Source organism: Euprymna scolopes, chromosome 12, assembly GCF_053919585.1.
Source record: "Euprymna scolopes isolate OS-2025 chromosome 12, ASM5391958v1, whole genome shotgun sequence".
Lineage (NCBI taxonomy): Eukaryota > Metazoa > Mollusca > Cephalopoda > Sepiida > Sepiolidae > Euprymna > Euprymna scolopes.
The window spans coordinates 127,430,165-127,454,398 of record NC_136493.1 but is presented as its reverse complement, the minus strand read 5'-3'; the positions used below and the strand labels follow the sequence as shown (position 1 = coordinate 127,454,398).

The 24,234-nt window shown below is 33.0% G+C and overlaps 1 protein-coding gene across 1 annotated transcript in view; it reads right to left on the bottom strand.

Moving 5' to 3' along the window:
- LOC145291474 (putative ubiquitin carboxyl-terminal hydrolase MINDY-4) overlaps positions 1-24,234 on the bottom strand; it is a 140,785-nt gene that overhangs the window by 9,825 nt on the left and 106,726 nt on the right. The window contains exons 10-14 of the mRNA XM_080137350.1: positions 19,766-19,829; positions 9,985-10,050; positions 9,460-9,530; positions 6,993-7,056; positions 3,383-3,544 (exon numbers count right to left, since the gene is read on the bottom strand). Coding sequence (XP_079993476.1) covers positions 3,383-3,544; positions 6,993-7,056; positions 9,460-9,530; positions 9,985-10,050; positions 19,766-19,829 — 427 coding nt within the window. The remainder of the gene's footprint in view (positions 1-3,382; positions 3,545-6,992; positions 7,057-9,459; positions 9,531-9,984; positions 10,051-19,765; positions 19,830-24,234) is intronic.

Here is a 24,234-nt window from a genome sequence, read left to right as displayed (position 1 = left end):
TGGAGTCCACAGGCAATTCACTCACACACACAGTTCCTTTTATGTGATAGATAGATAGATAGATAGATAGATAGATAGTTTTTCATATTTTGTAAGAAATCGATTCTTTTTAAAGTATGAAACTATGATGTAAGGGTTGTTTTTTGTTTGTTTTTTTTTTGTTTGTTTTTTGTTTTTTTCAAATAAATCTTTAATGTTTTTTTCTTTACAGTAGTTATTTCTTGTTGCTATCAGTCAGAATGTGTTTAATTGTAACTAGTGTTGTTGGTTGGTTGTTTCGTTTTACTGGGTCTTTCTATGCTGAATCCAGTGAAGAAGCAGTTAAAATATGAGTTATAGATTTTTTTAAGCCATATCAATGCATATACAAAAAATAAAACTTGTTAGTGAAGTATTACCCTGAAATATTGTTTAAAATGAATAATAGAATACTCTCTTAACATTTTGCTACTGAGTTTTATTTTCAATATATGCTTTGTTGTGGTTTTCTAAAACATATTAATTCATACAATGCTTCTTTACAGACTATAACATTATATTTTTTTTATTTATTTCAATTTCCCCAAACAAGGCACAGTGCCACTTTGAAGTAGGGGGCTACTATCGGGGACATAAGTTGCAGGGGTATTATGAAGGGAGATGAGTAGCAAGATGTCTGTTCACATTGCACTTGAACTTCTGCGTATCAGTACAGTTGGAAAAGCAGAATCCCGGAAGGGAGTTCCAAAGTCTAGCAGTTCTGAGGAAGAAACTATTTAAGTAGAATACTTTCTTACACCTAGTGATCTCTACTGTGAAGGGGTAGGATTTAGCTGCTTGTCAGGTAATGTGTTCTTGGCCATTGCTATTGGTGGTAGTGAAGGTTTCTTGTAATTATTGAAGGAAACAAGTTTAGTCTTGGCAGCATTGAATGTGACCATCCATTTTTGTCCCCATTCTACCACAGATTGGAGGTCATCCTCTAGTGTTTCTGCCATTTCCTTAGATATGTGTTCATTTGTTTCCCCCTCGTGCCTGTTATAGAGAGTGGTATATTTTTATTACCTATACGCTTAGTCACAGTTGGTCTACATTTGCTACTATCTTCTATGAATTGTTCCTGAATTTGATAAAGTCCAGCTTTGAAGAATGCAGAATTCTTATTGGATATACAAGAATGGTAGATACGAAGAATGGTACAAAACAAGAAGTCCTAGTTCTCTCTAACTTAAGTATTCTTGATTATCATTATATCGAAGGAAAGGGAAACATATTATTTTGCCATCTAATTTACGGTACTTATTTAGAATTACACTTATTTAAAAAAAAACAAGTGAAGCATGCATGGTCCCTCATGAGTGCACAATGAACGAGGCATAAAAAAATGACTAAGTTCAGCATTTGCCCCCCACCTCTCATTTAGCCCCAAAGGTCCCCAGGGGACGTCAAATCCTGGTGAAAATGAACAAACGGTGCAGTAGGCCTTAACATATGTAAATTTGAGTTCTGCACAACACAAAAAAAAGAAATGACTAAATCCATCATTTTCCCCCCTCCCCTATTTAGCCCCAAAAGTCCCCAAGGACTTAACATATTTAAATTTGAGTTCAGCACCATGCAAAACTGCTAAATAGACACACAGAGAAAATTTTGGACAAATATGGTTAAATAGTCCCAAAAATGGAGTGTTTTTATTAGCCGTAAAAGAGCCCCTGAGCCAAGAGTTATCGTGAAGTATAGACAAACAAAATTATATAGAAATCAGTTATTTACAACTTTTCAGAAAGTTTTATAAAAACCCAAAGCATCAAATTTTTTTAATAAGCACAAAAGTGTCAATTTTAGCCATTTTAACTCGAAAGGCACCCCTAGGGGGGCAATCGGAGTTTTCCCGGAAAATCCGTTCTGTTACTTTTGTACTTCTATCATGTTTAATGTTTGCACAAAATTTCAAAACATTCAAAGGGGTAGTTATTGAGAAAAGTGCGGACAGACGTACGGACGAACAAACAAACGGATGAACAGACGGAAGGACAAGGATGAATTTACAGGTCCACCTTCCTTTTGTAGGGGACCAAAAAAAAAAAAGAAACGCACAGAAAAATCTTTATGATGTACATATGCGTCACGAAACGAAGGTATTATATTCTAAAAATCATGTAAATTAATCAAGTAGTTTTTTTATATATAAGAATCGCTCCAGACAAGGCGTGAAGACACTTGATGTAAGGAGCTAAAAAAAAAGAAAATACTATTCAAGGTCAAAAACTTGTCAATGATAAGTGTTAGATGGAATATAGTCTGATCCAAAAAAACAGCAATTCTTCCCTCTTTGTCAGAAACATCGCTCATGAAATGTGAAGACTAAAGGACAAAATAAGGGAAGCGAGAATTACACACCCACCAAAAGTAAACCCAAGATCCATTATTTCAACCTAGCGAAAGGCCAGACTTCTTATCATCTAAGCATTGAATCAGTTCTGCAAAAGCAGTTGCGTTCTTTTCGAGAAATTTGGGGTCGTTAAGATTCTCTGGTGGAGATTGTATAACTTTGTGTAGTTTTCATATCCTTAAATACCCCAGAAATTTCACCTGCAACAATTCGAATTTAGATTTTGATCTGCCAAAGCAAAGACGATGGCTGGGCATATAACCTGTTAAGTGTTGAAACATTATGTTGAACAAAGATGGCAGCAGTAAATCAAATCGGTGAAGAATCAATGCAGTCACGATCTCGAGTGTTGAGCAATTCTTAGTAACAAAGATGGCAGCAAAGAATCAATGCAGTCACGATTCAGTCGTTTCAAGATAGAGGTTTGACAGTGAACTGAATCGAATCCCAAATTCAATATTTTTATAATGATGTCGAAAAACTCTCATTGGTTGATTATCATAAACGATCGCTGAAATCATTGGAGTCATTATTAGTCAAAAATATTTTAACATCAATCAAACAGAGAAGAATAACTACTCACTCACATACACAAAAAAGAACAAGGTAAACCAATGCACACAATACTACACTGCCAAATGCATGTGCATATTATTATAAAAACATATTCATGCTATGGACATGTTCACCAACATATTTCTAAGCTTTATGACTATTTACTGCACCTTCTTTGCCAAATACAAATTTGCATAAATTAATATTTTCATTATTGAAATAAACTTTTAGATTTTATCTCTTGTATAAAAATATTTTAGAATAAAATTTTCTTTTCCCCCATTTTTCATTTTTAGACACTAGTGTGATTCTTGGAAAACCCAAAGACTCTATCGTCATCCAAAAGTGACGCTACCATACCACAAATTGGTGACCCCAATGTTTGGTAGACATTCCACAAATCTCTTTAATTTATGCTCTAAGATTAAAGTGGTTCAAATTGGCACCATTTCTTACCTGGCAGTTACCATAATGTTCAAAAAGAGAGAGATATCCAATGTTGCTCCGATGTGGGATCCCGCGAAGAACAGTTACAATTCCAGCACCACCATCAAGTTCCATTCTGTCGTTGAAGACATTTGAAACTGCTTGACCAATCACAAACAAGTTGACCATCTCCTGTTAAAATTCAACACAAAAAAAAACATTTAAGCTTAAAGAATTCTTAAGAATCAGCCTAAAGGACGAAAGTAATGGTTTAGAGATATGCTAAAGTGAATTTTAACTTGGAGGTTGACAGTTAAATCCCTGGTGAACTGATACTTGATATCTAAAAAGATATGAATAAAGTCAGAAATTTGAGTAGATTATCTGCTGGTAAGGAAAAAGGACAGAAAGACCTTAAGTAAGGTGAAAGTAATACTTGGTGAAGTGATCATGAGACAGCACAAACTGGACATTCGTAAGTTCATGCCAATAAAAGTTCATAAATAAAAAACTAATCCTCCAAAAGAAAAGTGGATCAGTCGAATCAACAATATGTAGAATGTAAATTTAGAGTTGAGTTGAACTTGTTTTTTTTTTTTGTTGTTTAATGGTATTTCAACCTCTGGGTATCATTTTGTGCCAAAATAAAAGTTTAATTATTATTTTTGTCGATTGCATGAAATGTTTGTTTTCAAAATTAAAATACTGTAACTTTCTTAAAAATTGCGTTTTCAAAAATAAAATGTGGTCACTTTCTTAAAAATTGTGTTTTCAAAAATAAAATGTGGTCACTTTCTTGGAAATTGTGTTTTCAAAAATAAAATGTAACTTTTTTGAAAATTGGGTTTTCAAAAGTAAAATGTTGTCACATTCTTGAAAATTGGGTTTTAAAAAATAAAATATCACTTTCTTAAAAATTATGTTTTCAAAGAAAAATGTTGTTACAATCTTAAAACTTTTGTTTTCAAAAATTAAATGTCACTTTCTTGAAAATTGTGTTTTCAAAAATAAAATGTTGTCACTTTCTTGAAAATTGTGTTTTCAAAAATAAAATGTTGTCACTTTCTTGAAAATTATGTTTTAAAAAATAAAATGTTGTTAGTTTCTTGAAAATTGTGCTTTCAAAAATAAAATGTTGTCACCTTCTTTAAAATTAGGTTTTCAAAAATAAAATATCACTTTCTTGAAAATTGTGTTTTCAAAAATAAAATGTTGTTACTTTCTTGAAAATTGTGTTTTCAAAAATAAAATGTCACTTTCTTGAAAATTGTGTTTTCAAAAATAAAATGTTACTTTCTTGAAAATTGTGTTTTCAAAAGTTAAATGTCACTTTCTTGAAAATTGTGTTTTCAAAAGTTAAATGTCACTTTCTTGAAAATTGTGTTTTCAAAAGTTAAATGTCACATAGAATCTATCCATCTAACACTTAGTTTTTTTCTCTTCTATTTATTTAGCTCTTTATATTAAATTGCTTCATGCCTTGTCTGGAGCGATTCCCATTTTAAAAAAGTTATATTGGAGTGTTAGCAACAAATGCGCAGGAGGTATGCTAAGACATGCCATCATAAAGAATTTATTGAATACTGAGTTTCTATGGAACCGTAAAAACCTGAAAGTTGCAGAAGCAGAATCTAGTTTAACTATAAGAATTGAGAAAGAAACTATACGGAAAGCTGCCAGTAAGATAAAGAAGGATAAGGTGGCACCACCATCAGACGTTATCACAGAAATGCTGAAGGATGTAGGTGAAACAGGCATTGAGATGATCACAAACTTGACCAATCAGATAATAAAAGTGGTTATCCTTGTAATATAGTGCATATGAGCGCATGGGAAAATAGCAGCAACCGCAAAGAATGGCTGGTTTGTGAAGAGATTAGCAGCAGCAGTAGCCAAAAAAGTGCATATGCAAATTAGGAAGTATGCGTGAGTTGGTGCGGCAAATAAAAGAGAGATAAACAACACCATGTGCTGGGGGAGAAACTAAGTGCATGTCAAAGAAAATGGGTATTCATAGTCTGTCAAAGACTGAAGGAGCTTCTTCTTCTTCTTCTTGACGACGACGACAATAATAATAATAATAATAATAATAATAATAATAATAATAGGAAGCACTAGACAGATGTAATTAGAGAGGCTTAAAGTCGATCGATCAGGTCCTGAAAGTGGTTGAGAGAATAACTGAACAGCAAATAAGAAATCAGATAAACATACATGAAATGCCGTTTGGTTTTATGCTTGGGCAAAATACAACTGGTCTTATTTTTTATCCCGAGACAAATGTAAAGAGAAGTATCTCGGTAAAGAAGAAGAACCTGTATTTTGCTTTTGTGGATCTGAAGAAAGCTTTTGACAAAAGTGCCAAGAAAAGCTTGTCTGGTGGGCTTTGCATAAATTAGGGACAAACGAGTGATTGATGAAGGTTGTCCAAGAAAGAGAAAAATAAAAAAGAGTGATAAGAATAGAAGAGAGGAAGAAGGAATATTTTTAAAAATCGAAAGGAGAGGGGAGAAAGAGAGATAGACATAGTTGAGGGGGAAGGCGAGAAAGAAAGGGAGGAATAGGGTAGGTAGAGAGTCATCTTTCTAAATTTATTTTTAGAACAGACAAATATAGGTCAGAAAGGGTCTACGGCTCAGAGGTCACTCGAAGGTAAAGGTTGAGGAATTTATCAGTTGAACAAAGAGACAACATTTTGAAAGAGGATGAAAAAGCCAGAATTTGATTATTTAAGATGTTGGTTCTTGGAAAAAATTTTTGTTCATGGAAATTCTGTTTAGTTTTAAGTACACAAATGGAGAAAGGTCAATTATTTACAGCGGTTGTAGCCAGACGAATTTTTGCTGTGAATGTTTTACATGAGGGAACCAGAAAATAAAAAAAACAATAAGCAATCCCCACACACAGGTACCGTTACACATATAAAACATAATCTTAAAGTGATGCCATCGATTTCTGAACACCTTAAGAGGTTTATTCAATGGATTTTAATAATATCCTTAAAGTTAGTCAGAATCTGATTGTTCCACAAATTTTTGACAAAAAAGATAACAAAACATTTAAAAATTACAAGTTATAATGTTAAAAAAAAAAACAATAATAAAATATTTGTATTATTCGAACTACTGTTCTCATCTTGAGTGTGGATCAATATAACGTCTGACCTTCTTCAGGTGCACCTTGTTTAACTTGGGAATCTTTCTGTTAAACTCAAGGACCCATGGTGTAGTGGATAAGTTACTTGGTAAAATTCAGTTGTAAGTTGCATGCTTTTGGATGTTGAAGGTTCAATCCTCAGTGCGGGTGACACTCAAAGTACAAATGAAAATTACTTAGAACTTCTACCCAGTCATGGCTGATGGAACAAGAGCAGGCTAGCCTCCTAGATTAAATAAAGAGTTCTGTTTTAAATTCAATGCAGATTCCCAAGTTTAACAAGAAGATTTCCGAGTTTGACAAGATACAGCTAAAAATGCCGGAGGTTATATCGACCAAAACATTGTGAAAATAACACTAAAGATGAGAACAGTAGTCCGAACAATCCAAATAATACGAATAATCAATCCACATCTCAAAAATTCAGAAACCTTTTACTTACCTTTACTAAAATGAGAAAAAAGTCAAATAAACAAATATTTACCTGAGAACAGTAGCCATAAGCACCCAATAATTTACCATTTGATTCATCCATTTCACTTCGAATTCTATAAATAAAAACGTTTAAATGTGATCAGAATTATGCAGTAGTTGAAAAAACATACAATCAAATCTGTCTAATTAATAAAATAAATATTTACTAGCAGAATCATGGTAGTTGAAAATTAAAAACACATTATAAATAAAATGAATAAAAAATAAAATAAAACAAATAACAACAAATTTAAAATAATTTTTTAGCAAATTCTTTTTTAATCTTTAAAAGCTAAAAAGAATTCATTTTTAAAATTAACTTTTTTCAATGAAAATTCAACACACAATACATTGTTTTTGTTTTTTCTGAATAATTTTTAATATAAATTAGAAAGAAACAGATGTCAATTCACTTGCATATTATTTTTTTTAATTTTAAAAAGAATCTGTAAAAAAAAAAAAAAAAAACTTAGTCTTCTTTCAACATGACCTTTTTTAATTATAAAATAAAATAGCCAATTTGAAACCGTAAACAGAAAACCATGTTTTTTGTTATTGTGTTTTTTTTTTTAATTTTTGGAAAGAAAAAGGTTTTAATGATTTTTAACTGATAAAGAGTAACTATAAAGGAAGGAAATTCTTTTCTCATTAATTAATGTTTGCAATGATGATTTTTTTTTTTTTTTTTTTTTTTTTTTGGTGACACCAGACATACGGACAAGTAAATTAATATTTAGATTTATTTATTTATGCTACAAAAGATCGCGACAAATCAACAAGGTATCATAGCCTGGAATGGATCCAGATCGAAAATTAATGTTTCATTGAATTTGTTTAAATTCATAAAAATGTTACTTAGACCATCTTCAGCCATAAGTAATTTCGGAGGAAGCTGTAATTCCTTCTGAAAGAAAGTTTGCTGTGTTCTTTTTTTTTAAATAACATAAAGTTATCTACCTGCTATACACTAAGAAAGTATCAGTATTTCCAGTGTTCATGTGAAAACCAAGATCCAACGTTTTGAAAACTGTACAAGCATTTAGTTGCATTGCCTATCGTCGTTGTCAGATAATAAGAGCATAGTATATATATGATCTGTATCTGTCAAATCTACATATAACTGTAATTGTCCCTCCTTTAGTAAGTTAATATGATCGTAACACTTCTGATACTCATGTCACTCATTTAAACTTGATGTGGCACTAGTATTAGCAGTGCTAATACGGATTTCTTTGTATAAGTAAACAAGAAGTAGACGACAAATGATTTTTTGGCAAGTTGATTTAATTATAAAATCAAAATTTGTAGAAAAAATGCTTTAAAACGACAATAGAACCCAACTTGAAAAAAAATTCAACAAATTTTATTAAAGAGGGATTTTTTTTTTTAATTAAAAAAATATGCTTACTTTATTCAAATGGATATTTTTCTTGTACTTTTACTAAAAAATGAAACCATCTTTTAAAACCCTTATATTTCATAGTACATAGATCTTTCAAAAAATTTAATTACAATGAAAAAAGCAATCATGAAAAATTTTCAAGAGTCACGTTAGATGATGATGATGATGATGATGATGATGATGATGATGATGATGATGATTGTTATTGTTGTTGTTGTTGTTGTTGAAGAAGAAAAAGAAGAAGAAGAAGAAGAAGAAGATCATTCATTTCAAATCAAGCAGATGATTATTGGTGGCATTGGTTTCCCAAAAATATTTCTAGTTAGACTTCTTTCTAGAAAGACATCGCGTACTTGCATAAGAGATGACGTGAAGGTTGCCAACACTCCTAAGTGAAAATGTTTCTGTGGAACGAACTGGATTTAAATTTAGCACACCCAGATTGTCTGTCCACTTAACCACTATCACCTCCCAGATAGTGGTGGTGGTGGTAGTAAAACTTTTAAAAGAGGAAAGACAACAGAAAAATAAATTGAAGGAAAAAGGTATGTAAATGGTACGGTTACATGCATGTGAGTAGTATAATTTTAAGTAGATCGAGGTAAAAAAAAAAAAAAAAAAAAAAAGAGGTTATTGATCAAACGTTTGGGTAAGTAGCCAAACTGATGCTTAGTTCAAACGAATTCCAAAAATCACACTGCCGGCAAAGATAAACATCTCACTGTAAGGTAATAAAAAAGGGAAAATAAGTTTATAGAATTTTATATAAGGAAGTATACTGCCCAAGTTTAAAGCCTCCCTTTCTCACTCCCTCTAACCCCAACTCCTTTTTCTCTACCCTCTCTTTTAACCTAGTCCCTTTTTCTTTCTTTCTTTTTCTTTAATATTTTTCTTTATTTTTCATTAATTTTCAAATAACAAAAAGACATTGTATAAAAGGATGACTATTTACGATCTGGCTTCATTGTAAAGATCAGGCCCAATGATGATGCTTCTCTAAAGGAATTGCAGCAGAAATATGTATGCACATATGCAGCCAATAATGTTTGTATAGATAAACATACTATAAACTCACTTTTCTACAGTTCGAGACAAGACGATTGAATAAAGGGCTAATATGGCTCCACTGCTTCCTTCAGCTTCAAACTGCAAAAAAAAACAAAAAAAAACATTCACTATAATTTAGATAAAGCAAAAATAACAATAGAAAGAAAACGTTCAACCGAATTATTTCAAATAGAATGAAAACTGTGTTTTTGAGGATTGTATTCGTATTATTTGGATTCTAGATAGAGAAAATGGTGGAGAGTAAATGACTCAAGGAAGCAGTGTTGGGTGTTGATCATCTACAAGACAAACAAAATCTGGAGGTTGAAGGCGACATTTAAAATACAATTGTGAATTTCTACCCAATCATGGCTTACGGAACAAGAACATGCTACCCCCATGGATTAAATAAAGGGTTCCGCTCTAAATTTAGTACAGATTCCTGAGTTTGAAAGAAAGATTCCCGAGTTTGAAAGACAGATTCCCAAGTTCGACAGAAAGATTCCCGAGTTTGACAACGGGATTATGTAACTTAAGCTTCTAAAAGACTTACCAAAATAATATTTTTCTTGATGAAAGCATTCAGATCAGTAAATGCAGAAAATTTGTACAGCATTAACTGAAACGAGAGAATTGAGAATTGATATATTAATACACACATGATTTTTTGTTGAATCCTAGGATGAAGAATAGTAAATGGGAGGAAGAAGATAAAAAGATGAAAATGGTGGAGAGTATGAAGAGGATAGGAAAAGACTGTTTTGTTTTGTTTTTGTTTTTTTGTTGTTTTTTTTGGGGGGGGGGTATTCAGAAAATATTTTTTTAAATCCAAAATATTTCTTGCTGAAAATGTTTTTAAAATGCAGCATAAGTTCATCAAAAATGTTCTAAAATCTATTTTTATTTTTTTATATTTTTGTACTTTTTAACTTTTTTAATTTTTAAATTTTTATATTTTTAAATTTTTATATTTTTAAATTTTTTAATTTTTATATTTTTTAATTTTTATATTTTTAATTTTTTATATTTTTTAAATAATTTATATAGGTACGGGCAAAATCAATGCCGATGTTCAAAATATATAAACACTTTGACCCCCTCCCTTTACTTAAAAATTCACCAAAAATCAGGAAATCAACCAATTTTAATGAAACTTTCAGTATTTATAAAATAATGATCACGGAATATATTGAACTCATTATTTAAACCTTAGTGAAAATGTATTATTTTATTTTAACAAAAAATACCTTTACTAAAGTTATGGTTTTCAGTAACAAAAAAAATTAAAGGAATTTATTTTTGCTTTTTTTCTGAAAATAAAGCATCGTAAAATATAACAATTAAAAAAAATTATTTAATTTTCACAGGAACATTACAATAAAAGTCCCTAAATGTGTATTAATGAATTCAATATAATTCGAAGAAAAATAAATTTCTCGAACTACCGATATTATCATTGAATTAAGCATCGTTTATTTGATATTTTCACACAAAAAATTATAATAGCAAAAAATATTTCTACTTTTTTTTTTAAATTACAGGTTTTGCATAATTTTTATATGTAAGATTTTAACATTTTCCTTGCTTGAAGGAATGTGAAACTTTTGGCGTAACATAAGTTTTATATAACCTTGAACAATAATTAAAAAAAATAATTAATTTAAAAACCGGAACATAGAAAAATAATTAAATTAAAAAATGCTAAAAATGATATAAACGTCGTTCAGAACAAGAGTGTACGGATGCACTTCTGGAAAAAAAAAAAAAGAAAACTAGCACCCCCTTCCTCCCTTTTAATTACAAGACGTCATTTTCACAGTCTATCGACTGGCTGAAATTTTGGGCTTCGGTATATTCCGTGTTTATAAAACTTTTGTTTGTTGCATTTTGCGAACAGCAGAATTACTCAGTTTTGGAGCTAATTAATTTATGTTTTGTACAAACAAGGTGTTTTTTTTTTTAATTCAATGTCTTAGGACTTTACTAATTATCTTTGAAATAGACCCAGAAAAATAATATTTATCTTTAAAAGGATTTTTACAATGAATTTATTTAACTTCAAAATTTAGCTGAATTGGTTAGATCGCCGTGAAAACATTTTTCATAATTTTTTTTTTTTTCACGTGTACAAATATTTTTTACCTTTTGGAAATTAAGTTTAGTATTTAATCTTTCAAATACAATCAAAAAGTATTCGGAAACCTACAAAAAATTATGATGAATCGGCTTTCAAAACTAGGTCCCCCTATTTTTGTCCGCCCATTTTTGCCCGTACCCAAATTCATAGTTAACATTTTATAGAATATTGATTAAATAGTAAATAATTATAAAAAAAAAAAACAATTTGGTTATAACAAATAAGTAATTGAACATCAAAATAATAATTTCTCTATGAGTGACTACTTATCAAGGCCAAAATCCATTAAAGGATAAAGGTTAATGAATGAGATATATATTCAGAATTTATGTGACTGCAAGATTCTTATTTTAGTCACATAAATTATTTCAATTAGAAAAAATGCACTCAAGACGGATTATTTTGCTCTCTTCATTAATGACGAAGGTGTTTGCTCTCCGCCCAAGCAACAACAAAAGACATGCAAAACCAAAAGTCTCTTGAGCAAAAAGTTCATCTTCTTTTATTTTCTTAACAACGTCTAAATTTGCATAATTACTCTTGTTTCCAACTTAATAAAAACAAGTTGCCTTCCCTTTGTCAACCAATTTTTCTTTTCACAAATACGAAACAATAACCATAAAATAGAGACTAATTCAAAGAATACGAAAATATCTATGAAGCCAGTAACTTTTCTTTTTTCTTTTCCAAACAACAACTAACATGCCTGAGGACGGTCGAAGGCCAATCGAAACGTTGCACAAATAACACTCAAGATGAGAACAATAGTCTGTTCAATACAAGTAATATAAACAATCAGCCCTTATCTAAAAAATCCAAAACTTTAATAAAACAAGTTTCTTTAATTTTGGCAATCAGAAGTCGATGACATTGAAAAAAGTTGTAGGAGGCTCAGATGCCTGAATATGTTCTGAAAGAACCATAAAGGATGTCTTGGCAGGATTACACTAGTGATAACCGGCCACATTTAGCATATACTCCCTGTAAGGAAACAGTGATACGTGAATCTAGAACCACACACCGAGAGACGAAATAGCTTATAATTCAATAACTTGAGTGTTATTTCTTCCGCCTGTCACACCAATAATTTCCTGGGTAAGGTTGACACTGTTGTCCAAACTTCCAACTTCCAAACTTCTGTATACGTAACGCACCTTCTCTCAACTCCAAACGAACTTCTGCTAATTCAACTTATTTGTTCGAAATCCAACTTCAGAATGAATGTCCCTCTAAAAAATCAACCCTCTTTAACTCCAACCAGGAGCATCTCATTTGCATATCGGGTGGTCACATTGCAGGCATATAAAGAGATAAGGCAGCTATTTTTGTTTCTTTCTTCTTCATTCATTTCATTCCACGACCGACCCGTTGAATTATGCACATGTGCTAGTTAGGTAAGTCGCACGTTTCCCTACAGAAACAGTGACACGTGAATCTAAAACCATTTAGACATGAGACAAGAGTAATTATGCAAATTTGAACACTGTTAAGAAAATACTCGAAAGACTTTTATTTTGGGACGTTGCATCATTTGCATGTGTTTTGTTGTTGATGAAAACAAGAAAGAAATTTTATCAAAATCTTAAATATCTTAATGTAAAGAATATGAGTACATCCGGGTTCCTCCTCACAAAAATATGATTGGCTGGTTAAACCATAAATACTGACTGGTAGAGCATCTTGGGAGAAATGTTAAATACACTGAAAGTCACATGTGTAAAGATATTACCAGTTCCAACCACAAACACTTGTTCAGTAAGACGATTAACCAGATTATTATTTGAATATAGTAGCCAAGACCACTCAGCTACTTGAAATAAATATATCCTTTTTACGTTACATATTTTTATCAGAAATACTTTTAACACTTTGAAACTGACTATATGTGAGATGTGATGTTATCATTTTAGGAGACTGGAAAAAGGATTTTTCCTTCCATATTTCAAGGGTAAAAAGGGTCATAACAAAACTATACGTTAATATCTATAATAAGAAAAATGAGAGACGTCAAACGATATGCCAAAAACTTTACAACACAGATATATCCGTTTTGACCATGAACACTCCTCATTCAGTAAGGCGAATTACTAGATTGTTACTTGAAACAGTAGCCAAGACCACTCAGCCACTTCAAACAAATATATCCCTTCCGTAAAACATATCATATCTAAAAAACGGAATTCTATTTAACATTTGCTTCAAAAATCTGCTCATATCTTCTTTCTATTTGATTACTAGAAAACCTGTGACTCATTGGGTATTTATTCTACTTTGATTTCATTCAAAAATCCATAACTGTGATATATCTGTTACAAAATAAACTGTGATATATCTGTTACAAAATAAACTGTGATATATCTGTTACAAAATAAACTGTGATATGTCTGTTACAAAATAAACTGTGATATATCTGTTACAAAATAAACTGTGATATATCTGTTACAAAATAAACTGTGATATATCTGTTACAAAATAAACTGTGATATATCTGTTACAAAATAAACTGTGATATATCTGTTATAAAATAAACTGTGATATGTCTGTTACAAAATAAACTGTGATATATCTGTTACAAAATAAACTGTGATATGTCTGTTACAAAATAAACTGTGATATATCTGTTACAAAATTTTCCTTGCAGAACTAAAAAAAAAAGTCACTTTACTTTTATATCATCCTTATGAATAATATCAATGTAAAGGCTCTAGTTGTTTTGCTATCCAATTTAATTATGTGATTACAGTATGTACCAACTCACTATGTAAACAAACTGGAAGGACAAAGCCACTCTTTCTTGCTCATAGAGACACTTGGAAATATTAGAGTGGTTGAATCAACATAGAGTGAAAGGACATAGTAAAAATACATAGATATCAGAGAGAGAAAGTGTTTATTTATTTAATTGTACATTATGATTAATTAAAAAAATGCATTCTTGATATAACTCAGGTGTGTGTGTGTGTGTGTGTGTGTGTGTGTGTGTGTGTGTGTGTGTGTGTGTGTGTGTGTGTGTGTGTGTGTGTGTGTGTGTGTGTGATATGGTCATGTACAGTAGAAAAAGAAGTGTTATCCGTCATTAGCTGTTTGGTAGCGTCAGTCCTCCACAATTTTTTTCTCAGCCCAATATACTCTCACCTGGCTTTAACTTCAATCTCACTGATCTCTAAGAGGAGAGGACCCTCCAAGCTTCCAACTGTCATCTGCTGTCTCCTACTCAAAACTGTCCACAAACTGGGCACAGTCTTGAGTAAAGAGACAGTTCAAATCAGCAAATGACAATAACTCACAAAAGATCTGAGATTCAATACAACATTCTTGTTCGTTTTTAATGTTAGTTGAACTCAGTGGCAGATGTTGCGGTCACCACAGCTCAGACCTTACGCCTTCAAGAATCTTTAGATCAAGATTTGGTTCACTTTTCAGCATTGCTTATAGATTCCATAAAAAATGACTTGGAATTGCCATTTTGCTATCCGTTAACAAACAAATATCATAGGTTGCAGACAGTGTTTTTCAACTGTTGCAAACCTCACTGCTACTCTTAAACTCTCCATAAACTAACTCTAAATATATCGACCGCTATGTCCGATTTTTGTCCCAGTTACTGATTAACAATCTTATTTTTGATTGCTTTTGTGTGCTTAAGTGAACCACCTCCCCCTTCATTGTCTTTCTACTAACATCACTTCCTATACTTTTGTTCTGTTGATCGAGTATTTCCTCTTTTGTTTTTTCTCTTCCTAACACTTTGAGGGGAAAATGATGTCCATCATATCACAAACTCAGATTTAGTATAACAAATCATAAAGTGATTCCAAAGAGAAATGAACTTCAATCTATGCCTGACTTGTCCACCCAATTTCAATCACGAATGTCCAACAGTCTTTGTTTATGAACATTCAATTATACACTCCAAATATGTACATTAATCTTTATTCTGCCAACCATAAAATTTACTTTTTAATTCCTTTTTTTTTTAATATAAGTTTATCATAGTTTGTAAACTACATAAATAATTTTGCAGTTTATGTGAAAGCAATATACATGAACTATTCAAATCGAGTTAGATTAGTGTAAATATGTGATAAAAATCGAATTTGGAATAAAATTATGAATTCTACACTACCTCCAAAATCATGTTCCAGTTAAAGAACAATGGTAGGAAAAAAGTTAATGCCATCCATGCAATTGTAAATATATTTTTTTAATTTTCTGCAATCTAACCATATTTGGTATCAATAAATTTCAATCTGTGCCTAACTTGTCTCCAGCAGAAGTAGATTCCAGTTCCAAAAGTTCTTCTTTTTTTTTTTTTTTTTTTTTTTTTGATTTTTAAAAATTTTTATTTGACAAGTTACCCATGTTTATCCAAAAAATGATTGAAACAGATTAAGACAGGCAAAAGAAAAACTAAGAAATTATTTTTGTTGACAAGCGTAAAAACAGGACTAACTTTTAGGTCCATACAACTTTTTCTTCTTTGGGAATATTGGCATCGTTTATGTAGTCCCCTAATAAGATAGCTGAGCTTCAATTTATGGTCCAATCCCCTGTAAAAACATTCACAACAAACACTCGTCAAGCTACAACCACTGTCAACAATTTCCACTACTCTCTATCTGTCCCTAAATCTAAATGCAAATTTGATGAACAAAGTTTCTTTCTTAGAACTGCCTGTCTGTGGAACAGTACCGCGAGTTTGCTTTCCAGCTGACTACAACATGGTTGTCTTCAAGTTCAATGTAAACAAGTTTTTGTTGAATCGTCCCTTGAATAATCAAATTGAATTCAATTTCAATCATTACTGATCATTACACTATTATCTCACTGACCATCTTACACTCATTAGCCCTTATCCTCGAGTGGCCTTCATGTTTTGATAAATGGTGACTCCCTTGTAAAAAAAAAACGATGGCTGATTCACTATAAAGCAGACAAACTATACCAGTTCAAAGAAGAAGAAATCAAGAAATTACTTTTGCTGAGAAGTGTAAAAACAGAGTTAACATTTAGAATTATTCAAAAGTTGAAGTTAAACTTTGAAAGGTTATCTGACTTTAGCACCAAGTAAAACGGATCAAATCTGCCACCGAGCTGAGAAGGCCATCATCGTCAGTAACATCGTTCAAATCAGCAAATGACAATAACTCACAAAAGATCTGAGATTCAATACAACATTCTCGTTCGTTTTTAATGTTGGTTGAACTCAGTGGCAGATGTTGCGGTCACCACAGCTCAGACCTTACGCCTTCAAGAATCTTTAGATCAAGATTTGGTTCACTTTTCAGCATTGCTTATAGATTCCATAAAAGATGACTTGGAATTGCCATTTTGTTATCCGTTAACAAACAAATATCATAGGTTGCAGACAGTGTTTTTCAAATGTAAAAATCGCTCTATATTGACTTACTTGTGTCATTATTTACTCTGATCAGGTGGAGCAAGCTTCCTTTCTGCCATGCAGCACGTCTCAAATCATTGATGCAGCACTTATTGTGAAAAAATGTCTTTCGGATTTGTTTAAGGAAAGGTATCCAAATTCTACCCAGAGATGGTGACCAGTCGTAGTGGGGAGAGTTCTAAGTTGGACCAAGTAAAGAAACTCCAAGGTTAAATAAAGTAAAAAAAAAAAAATATCTAAAGTTGAATAGAGTAAAGAGTTATAAAATTGAATCAAGTAAAGAGTTCTAAAGTTAAATTAATCAAAGGGCTCTAAAGTTGAATCAAATGAAGAGTTCTAAAATTGAATCAAATAAAGAGCTCTAAAGTTGCAATCAAGTAAAGAGTTCTAAAATTGAATCAAGTTATAAAAAGGATTCTAAAGTTGAATCAAGAAAAAAAAATTCTTAATTTGAATCAAGTGAGTTCTAATTTTAAATGATTAAAGTTTTAAAGTTGAACCAAATAAAATTAAATTAAGATGGAATTAAGAATGAATAGAGCATCACTTTTGCCATTGAACCTTGATCTCTCGCTTAACATAAAAGGGATCACAAAATAAATATTAGGCTCTGACAGATTTTTTGTCACAATCTCAACAGAAACAATTAACTAACAGCAGTTGTGTTATTAAGCCAGCTGGGTGCAACTACCAACTTCAGAGGCGGTGATCGATTTTCGATCATAAATTAAAAAATCTTCTATGTTACCAGTTGTCAAGGTAGAACATAATTCTCTTCTTAAATAAACTCCAATCAGTTCCCTCAGCACACGCGTGTCGGTGGGGTGAGGGACAGGAGTCATTATTTGATAAAACAGAACTGATCTAATTCCTATACTTCGATCGTTTGAAATCTCAGCTTTCACAGTTTTTTTTTTCTTTTGTAATTCCTTCATCATTTAGTAACTAACCCTGTTAACTAAGCGTCAAGTGATTCCAACCAGCATTTTTTAAATTCATACAGAAACAAAAAAAAATCAGTTGTAAGGAAGATTTTTGTATTATTCGATTAAAAATATGAGTTATGCCCCTTGGTGGTTTTGGTTGTCTTTATTTATTTATTTATTTTTTTTTTTTTGATCATAGTAAAAAAATATTTCCATATGACTAGCTATCTACTAAATCTTCAAGGTGATTACTGGCTAACATCATTGAATTGTTTAATGTCTACGGAATAAAATATCTACATTCTTTCATTATTTTCATAAAATCGTCCAGAAAAAGTTTTCAGTATTTTAGTAATAAGTCATAATTTATCCCAGTTCAAAAGCAACTCGAGGATAAGGGTTAACGAATGTCAAATGGCGATGAGATAACACCTTGAGGATAGGTAATAATGACTGAAACCAGGCAGAATTTGATTATTTAAGACAACAGTCCAACAAGAATTTGTTAACATATGTCTTGAAAATGATCATGTTGTAGAAGCAACCCCGTGGTATTGTGCTTATTTTTTATTTATTTATTTTTTTTTTCAAAGGAGTCACCACTTATCAAGACCCGGAGGCCACTCAAGGATAAGGGTTAATAAGTGTACAGTAGTCAATGGGAAAATGTCATAGTAATTGTTAGTACTGGAAATTGGGTAAATTGGATTACTTAAGGGGACGGCTTATCAATAACTTGTTTCCCTTGGACTTGAAGACAACCATATTGTAGTTAGTTGGAAAGCAAGAAAATGGAACAGAGTTCCACAGGCATGCAGTTCTTAGAAAGAAGCTTTGTTCATAGGATCTACATTTAAGTTTAGGCACAGATAAAGAGTGGAAGAAATTATTGATAGTGATTTCAGCTAGCGGGTGTCTTTCGTAAAAATCAGGAAGGGGGGGCATAGATTGGAGCTCGGACGAGCACTTACCATGAAAATAATAATAAAGCAGAGACAGGGTTCTGTGGGAAAGAGGTTGCAGGAAAAAGAGAAAGGGCAACTCCCACTAGGCTACAAAGTCTATTTTGAACTCTGTCATGGCAGGATAAGCTGCTTCTAGGAACTCCTGCCCAAATGTGGCAACAGTACTCCATCTTTTGACGTATTTGGCTCTTACACAGGTAGAGAATTGCATCAGCGGTGAGTGGAGGGGTAGAATGAGTCCACCATTTTTCCAGCAGCTTTGGCAAGGGATTTGTTGTACATGTTCCATCTCAAATCAGGAGTAAAGGTTAGACCCAGAAGCTTGTTAAAACATGAAGCCTCGCCAAGACAGGACCCATTCATTTCAATTAATGCCAGACGGGGATCAGAGTGTTGATGATGGAAAGATAGAAGCTTGGTTTTAGATGCATTAAAATTAACCAGCCACCTCTTTCCCCATTGTGCCACATGATCAACATCAGAGGAGATAGAATCAGAGAAAACTTGGTCGTTTACATCCTTTGATGTGCTGCCATAGATGGTAGTGTCATCAGCATAAATGTCTACGAATGAAAGGAACTCTGCTCGTGGAAGGTCCATTTAGCTCCAGCTACATAGAAGAATAAAGGAAAAATGATTCACAATGGTTGTAGCTAAATGAGTTTGAATGTTTCACAAAGGGGAAACCAGAGATTGGAGCATGTTTGTTTATAAAGATCTTCTTGGTCGATAAACCACATGGTGCCAACAATGATGACTTCAATGGGAGGCAAAACAACAACCAAAATCAAAGTTTTAAAAGAGAATCGAGAAATCTGCTAGTATTTTAAAAACAATACACTCATTAAGTCTCAAGCAACGTTGGGTTTTCCTGCTAAATCTTGAAACAAGGAAAATATACTTACCGTTTCAACAAGACGATCTGGCTTACACTGGTTCCCACCAATAAAATGGCTTGTCCCGCTTGATCTAAACAAGATGGAAATAGTAAATGATTGCAAAATTATTTATTTGTAAAATAATATTTGTTGCAATATTTTTGATTCATAGTGAGGTAGATATTAAATTGGTGCCCACATCATCAATATGCGACACAAGGTCAGAAAGTGAGGCTCTAAGCAAGCTCCCTTAAAGGAAGGGCACTCTTGCAATTATAAAAATTACCGGAGTATCTCCGTCAGCATTCCCTGGTCGGGGCGCCTCAGACAACAAGCAATAAATTTGCCAGACGGTGTACCTCAGTCCAACAGGTACTGGGCCGGTTTCCGGCTACACACCTGTCGGGCTCAGTGTCAAGAAAGGATCCTTGATGAGTACTCTACCCAGTCTCCCAGCAGCTGAAGCTGCTAAGAGACACATCACATCATGAGAAATTCATAATGGGGTATGGTCCCTCACAGTTGGGAGATTCTATTTATAAACGCTGCTGCTAGGAATTGACGAATCAAATTAATTCACGTTTTGCTACCAACCAATCAGAAACCAGAATTGCTCCATAAAAATTAAACCTTTTTGTTTAGCAACCTTGCATATGTTTTCTTCGTGTCAACACAGGAAGAAGTTTTTGCTCTTTGTCCACAAAATTATAAAGTCAGAAACCTGTACAAAACAAGTGTCTACTGAGAACCAGTCATCTCCAGGACTTGTATAGAATAACTAACCATCGGAAACTGTTCTGAAACTAAACATGGCTTCCAACTCAAGAATATTTCCACCAAAGTGTAGCATCTTCGTATATGGCACAATGTGCTGAGGGGCCCTATGAAGGAATTAGAGACACTAGATGCACTAGTATATGTTTGGTTGGTTGCTTGCGTTGTTTTGCTCTATATCAAACTTTTTCCGGTTATTTAATGCTGAATCTAGTAATTTTGGAAACAATTTTATGCTTCAAGGTCTTTATATTTTCAAATATTTATTCATGGTGTTTGGTTTGATTGTTTTGCTGTGTTTTTTTTAATTTAGGAAAATTATTGCTTTTATTTTTGACTTTGCAGAACATGATTGAATTTTGCAAAGGGAAAACAAAAAAAAAACAATTACATTAATGTTTGGTGCATTTTAGGTCAGGAAGCCAGTATCTTCAGACAGCCTGATCTGGTAGCACCAGATAAGGAATTAAGGATCGTAGATGCACTAGTGTATATTTAGGAATATGTACTGTGTTTCAGAACTGTTTTTAAAAAGGTATAGAGTTTATTTTGTTGGATAATCCAGATTCCCGGGAAGTGATGTAAAAAAAAGTTGATCACAAGTCTGGATGCAAGGTCCAGGAGATGACATCAAAGGGGAGTAAAATTCTAGGACGTAATATACCTGGTCAGCAAGTTTGACCCACATTTTTGAAACAATACCTGGTTGGAATGTTGATGTCATCTGGGCCAAATAAAAAGATATACAGAAGAGAGACAGAATTCAGAGTCGAGAGTGACACATTCTTCTCCACACCACCACCAACCCCTCCACCACACATGCTATTAGACTTGTCAAACTTTGATTCGAAAACCGAATTTGAAATAACCGGAATATTTTTATAACCAGCTGTGTGTCTTTTATTATCGCCAATCAAGAAATGACAGAAATTGATTTTTTTTAGAAAACATGATGATTCAGCCATGAACGAAATATAACATTTTCATCCTTTTTGCATGTTGAATTCAAAAATATAGTTTATTTTCTGAGTCAGGTCTGGTTTCTAAGATATAGTCTATTTATTTTCTAGCATATTTTTTCTAAAATATCACAATCCAAACATTTATGAGCTTTTTTGCAAAACTGGGGTGTGGGTAATATTTAATAATTATTTGTATTTCTCTTTTCTGATCCAGAAAAATGGGTTAGAAGATTCAAAACTGTCCTAATAGGTTCTATTACATCTATTGACGTGTGGCTTTTGTGGACCATCAAGCACAAATCACAGATTTTGTGAAGGAGGCATATCATGTTTACTTTGGAGTCAAACTAGGAGACCAGGATAAGACCTCCATATCTGCTGCAAAACATGTGTAAAGAACTTCCAAGATTGGAGAAAAAAGCAAAAGATATGCCATTTGGTGAACCAATAGTGTGAAGGGAAACGGATTTATCATAGTACTAAGTGCTATTTTGCATGATAAATCTAAAAGCTATTAATCGCAAGAACAAGCACCATTTTCAATATCCTGATGTTCCTTCTGCCATAAAACTAGTACCCCATGATCCCGATCTTACTGTTCATAAGCCAGGTATCATCATGGAATCTAGTTGTTTCTGAATCTAGTGACATGATTGGTGAATACAGGTCAGAAGAGGACAACTGACCAGTGTGCTTGACCCAAACCAAACTTAATGAGCTGATACGAGACCTGGACGTTTTTTAAGAACTCTGCTCAGCTACTGGATTCTTATCTTAGAAAGAAACATCTACTGGTATTAAGAATAACATTTTACTGGTATCAAGACCATGAGAGAGAATTTAGAAATTCTTCATGTTTGATGAAGCATCTTCATTGATCTACTGTAGCAATATTGTTGAACTGATTGAATTACTTGGTCTGAAGTATGACGCTATGAAGTGAGGATTTTTCCCTGACTCATCTAACAGAAGAATGGATTTTCTGAATATCAGAAACAGGTTTTCATTGATCCGTGCTAGGCACTCAATTAAAATGAAAGAATTCACCAAACGTCTGTTGTCTGCTGTGGACTACCAGAAATATAAATGGTTGATCTCTGGAGATCTTGAAGTTGTTGGAAATCAAAATGGTTACACAAAGTATAGATGCTTTCGGTGCTTATGGGATAGCTGTGCTGATGACCAACAAATGTGACCGTCAAGACAAGGATTAAAACCTGGATCACACAACGTTTTGTCCCACCCTCTGGTTTAATTGATATCAAACATTGGTCAAACTTGGTCTCATGAAGAACTTTATGGAGTATTGGACAGGGAAGGTGGAGGGAGGATTTGCTTTTGTCCATTAGAAGTTTTGTAAGACTCCCGCCGCAGGTCAGCAGATGTGGCCTCTGACACTGTCGAAACTGCAATGGCCATGATCGACCTCTTCTGGGAGTACTTTACAGGATTCTTTCGTGTTGCAATCTTTGTTGTTGGTTCCCGATGTCGGCGTCCACTGAAAATTAATTAGCTGCTCATGCAGATGAAAAGAAAACAAACACAGGAGTTTCTAGTCTACTAAAAGTTAATTCACAAAATTACAGGTGTTTTACATATGTACAATTGTTCAGTTCGATTACACTAGAAAACAGTCCGAAATCTTATTCTTCATTCTCCATAATGGCGACCGTGATGGAAAAGGGGTGGGGATGCTCTCTTGGTAAGTGTTCAGGCCTCGAGATCTAGCTCAATCTGCTAATTTTGGTCTGGGCATTCGCTTATATTCCAAGGGAAAGGGTTCGTTGGGGCAACCTGCTAGACCAATCAGAATTCAACACATTAATTCAGGGAATTCCTGGTTTCTTGCGTGTGTGCAACCTGCACCTTCATAGGCCTGCGAATCTGGGGACCAAAACTGAAATTCATTCACACGCTCGTCCTGACGTCTGACTCCTGCGTGACCTTGCACTCAAAAGCCAGACGTTTCACTATGCCAAGTTTCCGTTATAGCTTTCCAAATGACATCTCTTGTCATTTTTCTCAAACAATAAAATATATGTCTGTTTTACAAAACACAATCCCTTCCGATAGGTTACCCACCATTGTCCGGGCACCCATATAATGCTTAACAGACAATATCAGCATAATTACCCGGCCTTACTCAGTGTTTAGGGGGTCTATATCACTCCCTGAGGCAGTCACGCCACAGTTTTAGCAAAAAAAAAAGCATGGAAAAAAATTAAGGCAGCTATATTTGATGATGCAATGAATCCTGCTGAACTTTTGCATGGTTTCACCTTAAGTAGAAGTTTCCATATCAGAAGGTAATTGATGAGTTAATGGAGAAATTTCCATTAACTTGGTGCACGGATGTCAGTAAAAATGCATTTTCTCAAATCTCATCTGGTCTATTTCCAGAAAATTGTGGAGACTTCAGTAAAGAACACAGTGAGTGTTTTACCCAAGATATCAGTATTATCAAAACCAATGTTAACTTTCTGGTCGATTACTGCTGGTGCCTAAAGATGAGGTCAAATTTGGTTGCAATCATGTTTTGATTTGTCTTGTTCACATAATGTTGATACATTTCAAGCATAATACTAAATAAATTTTAACTCGAAATGAAACATAAAACTGTTTTTAATTATAATTAATTATATATTATTTAATTATACAGAATTTTTTTCACATTCTGCTCTTGACAGGACATTTAACAATTATCAAATAATGACAGCATCCTCATAAATCAAGCATAAATGAGAGTCGTTGGTCATTGGT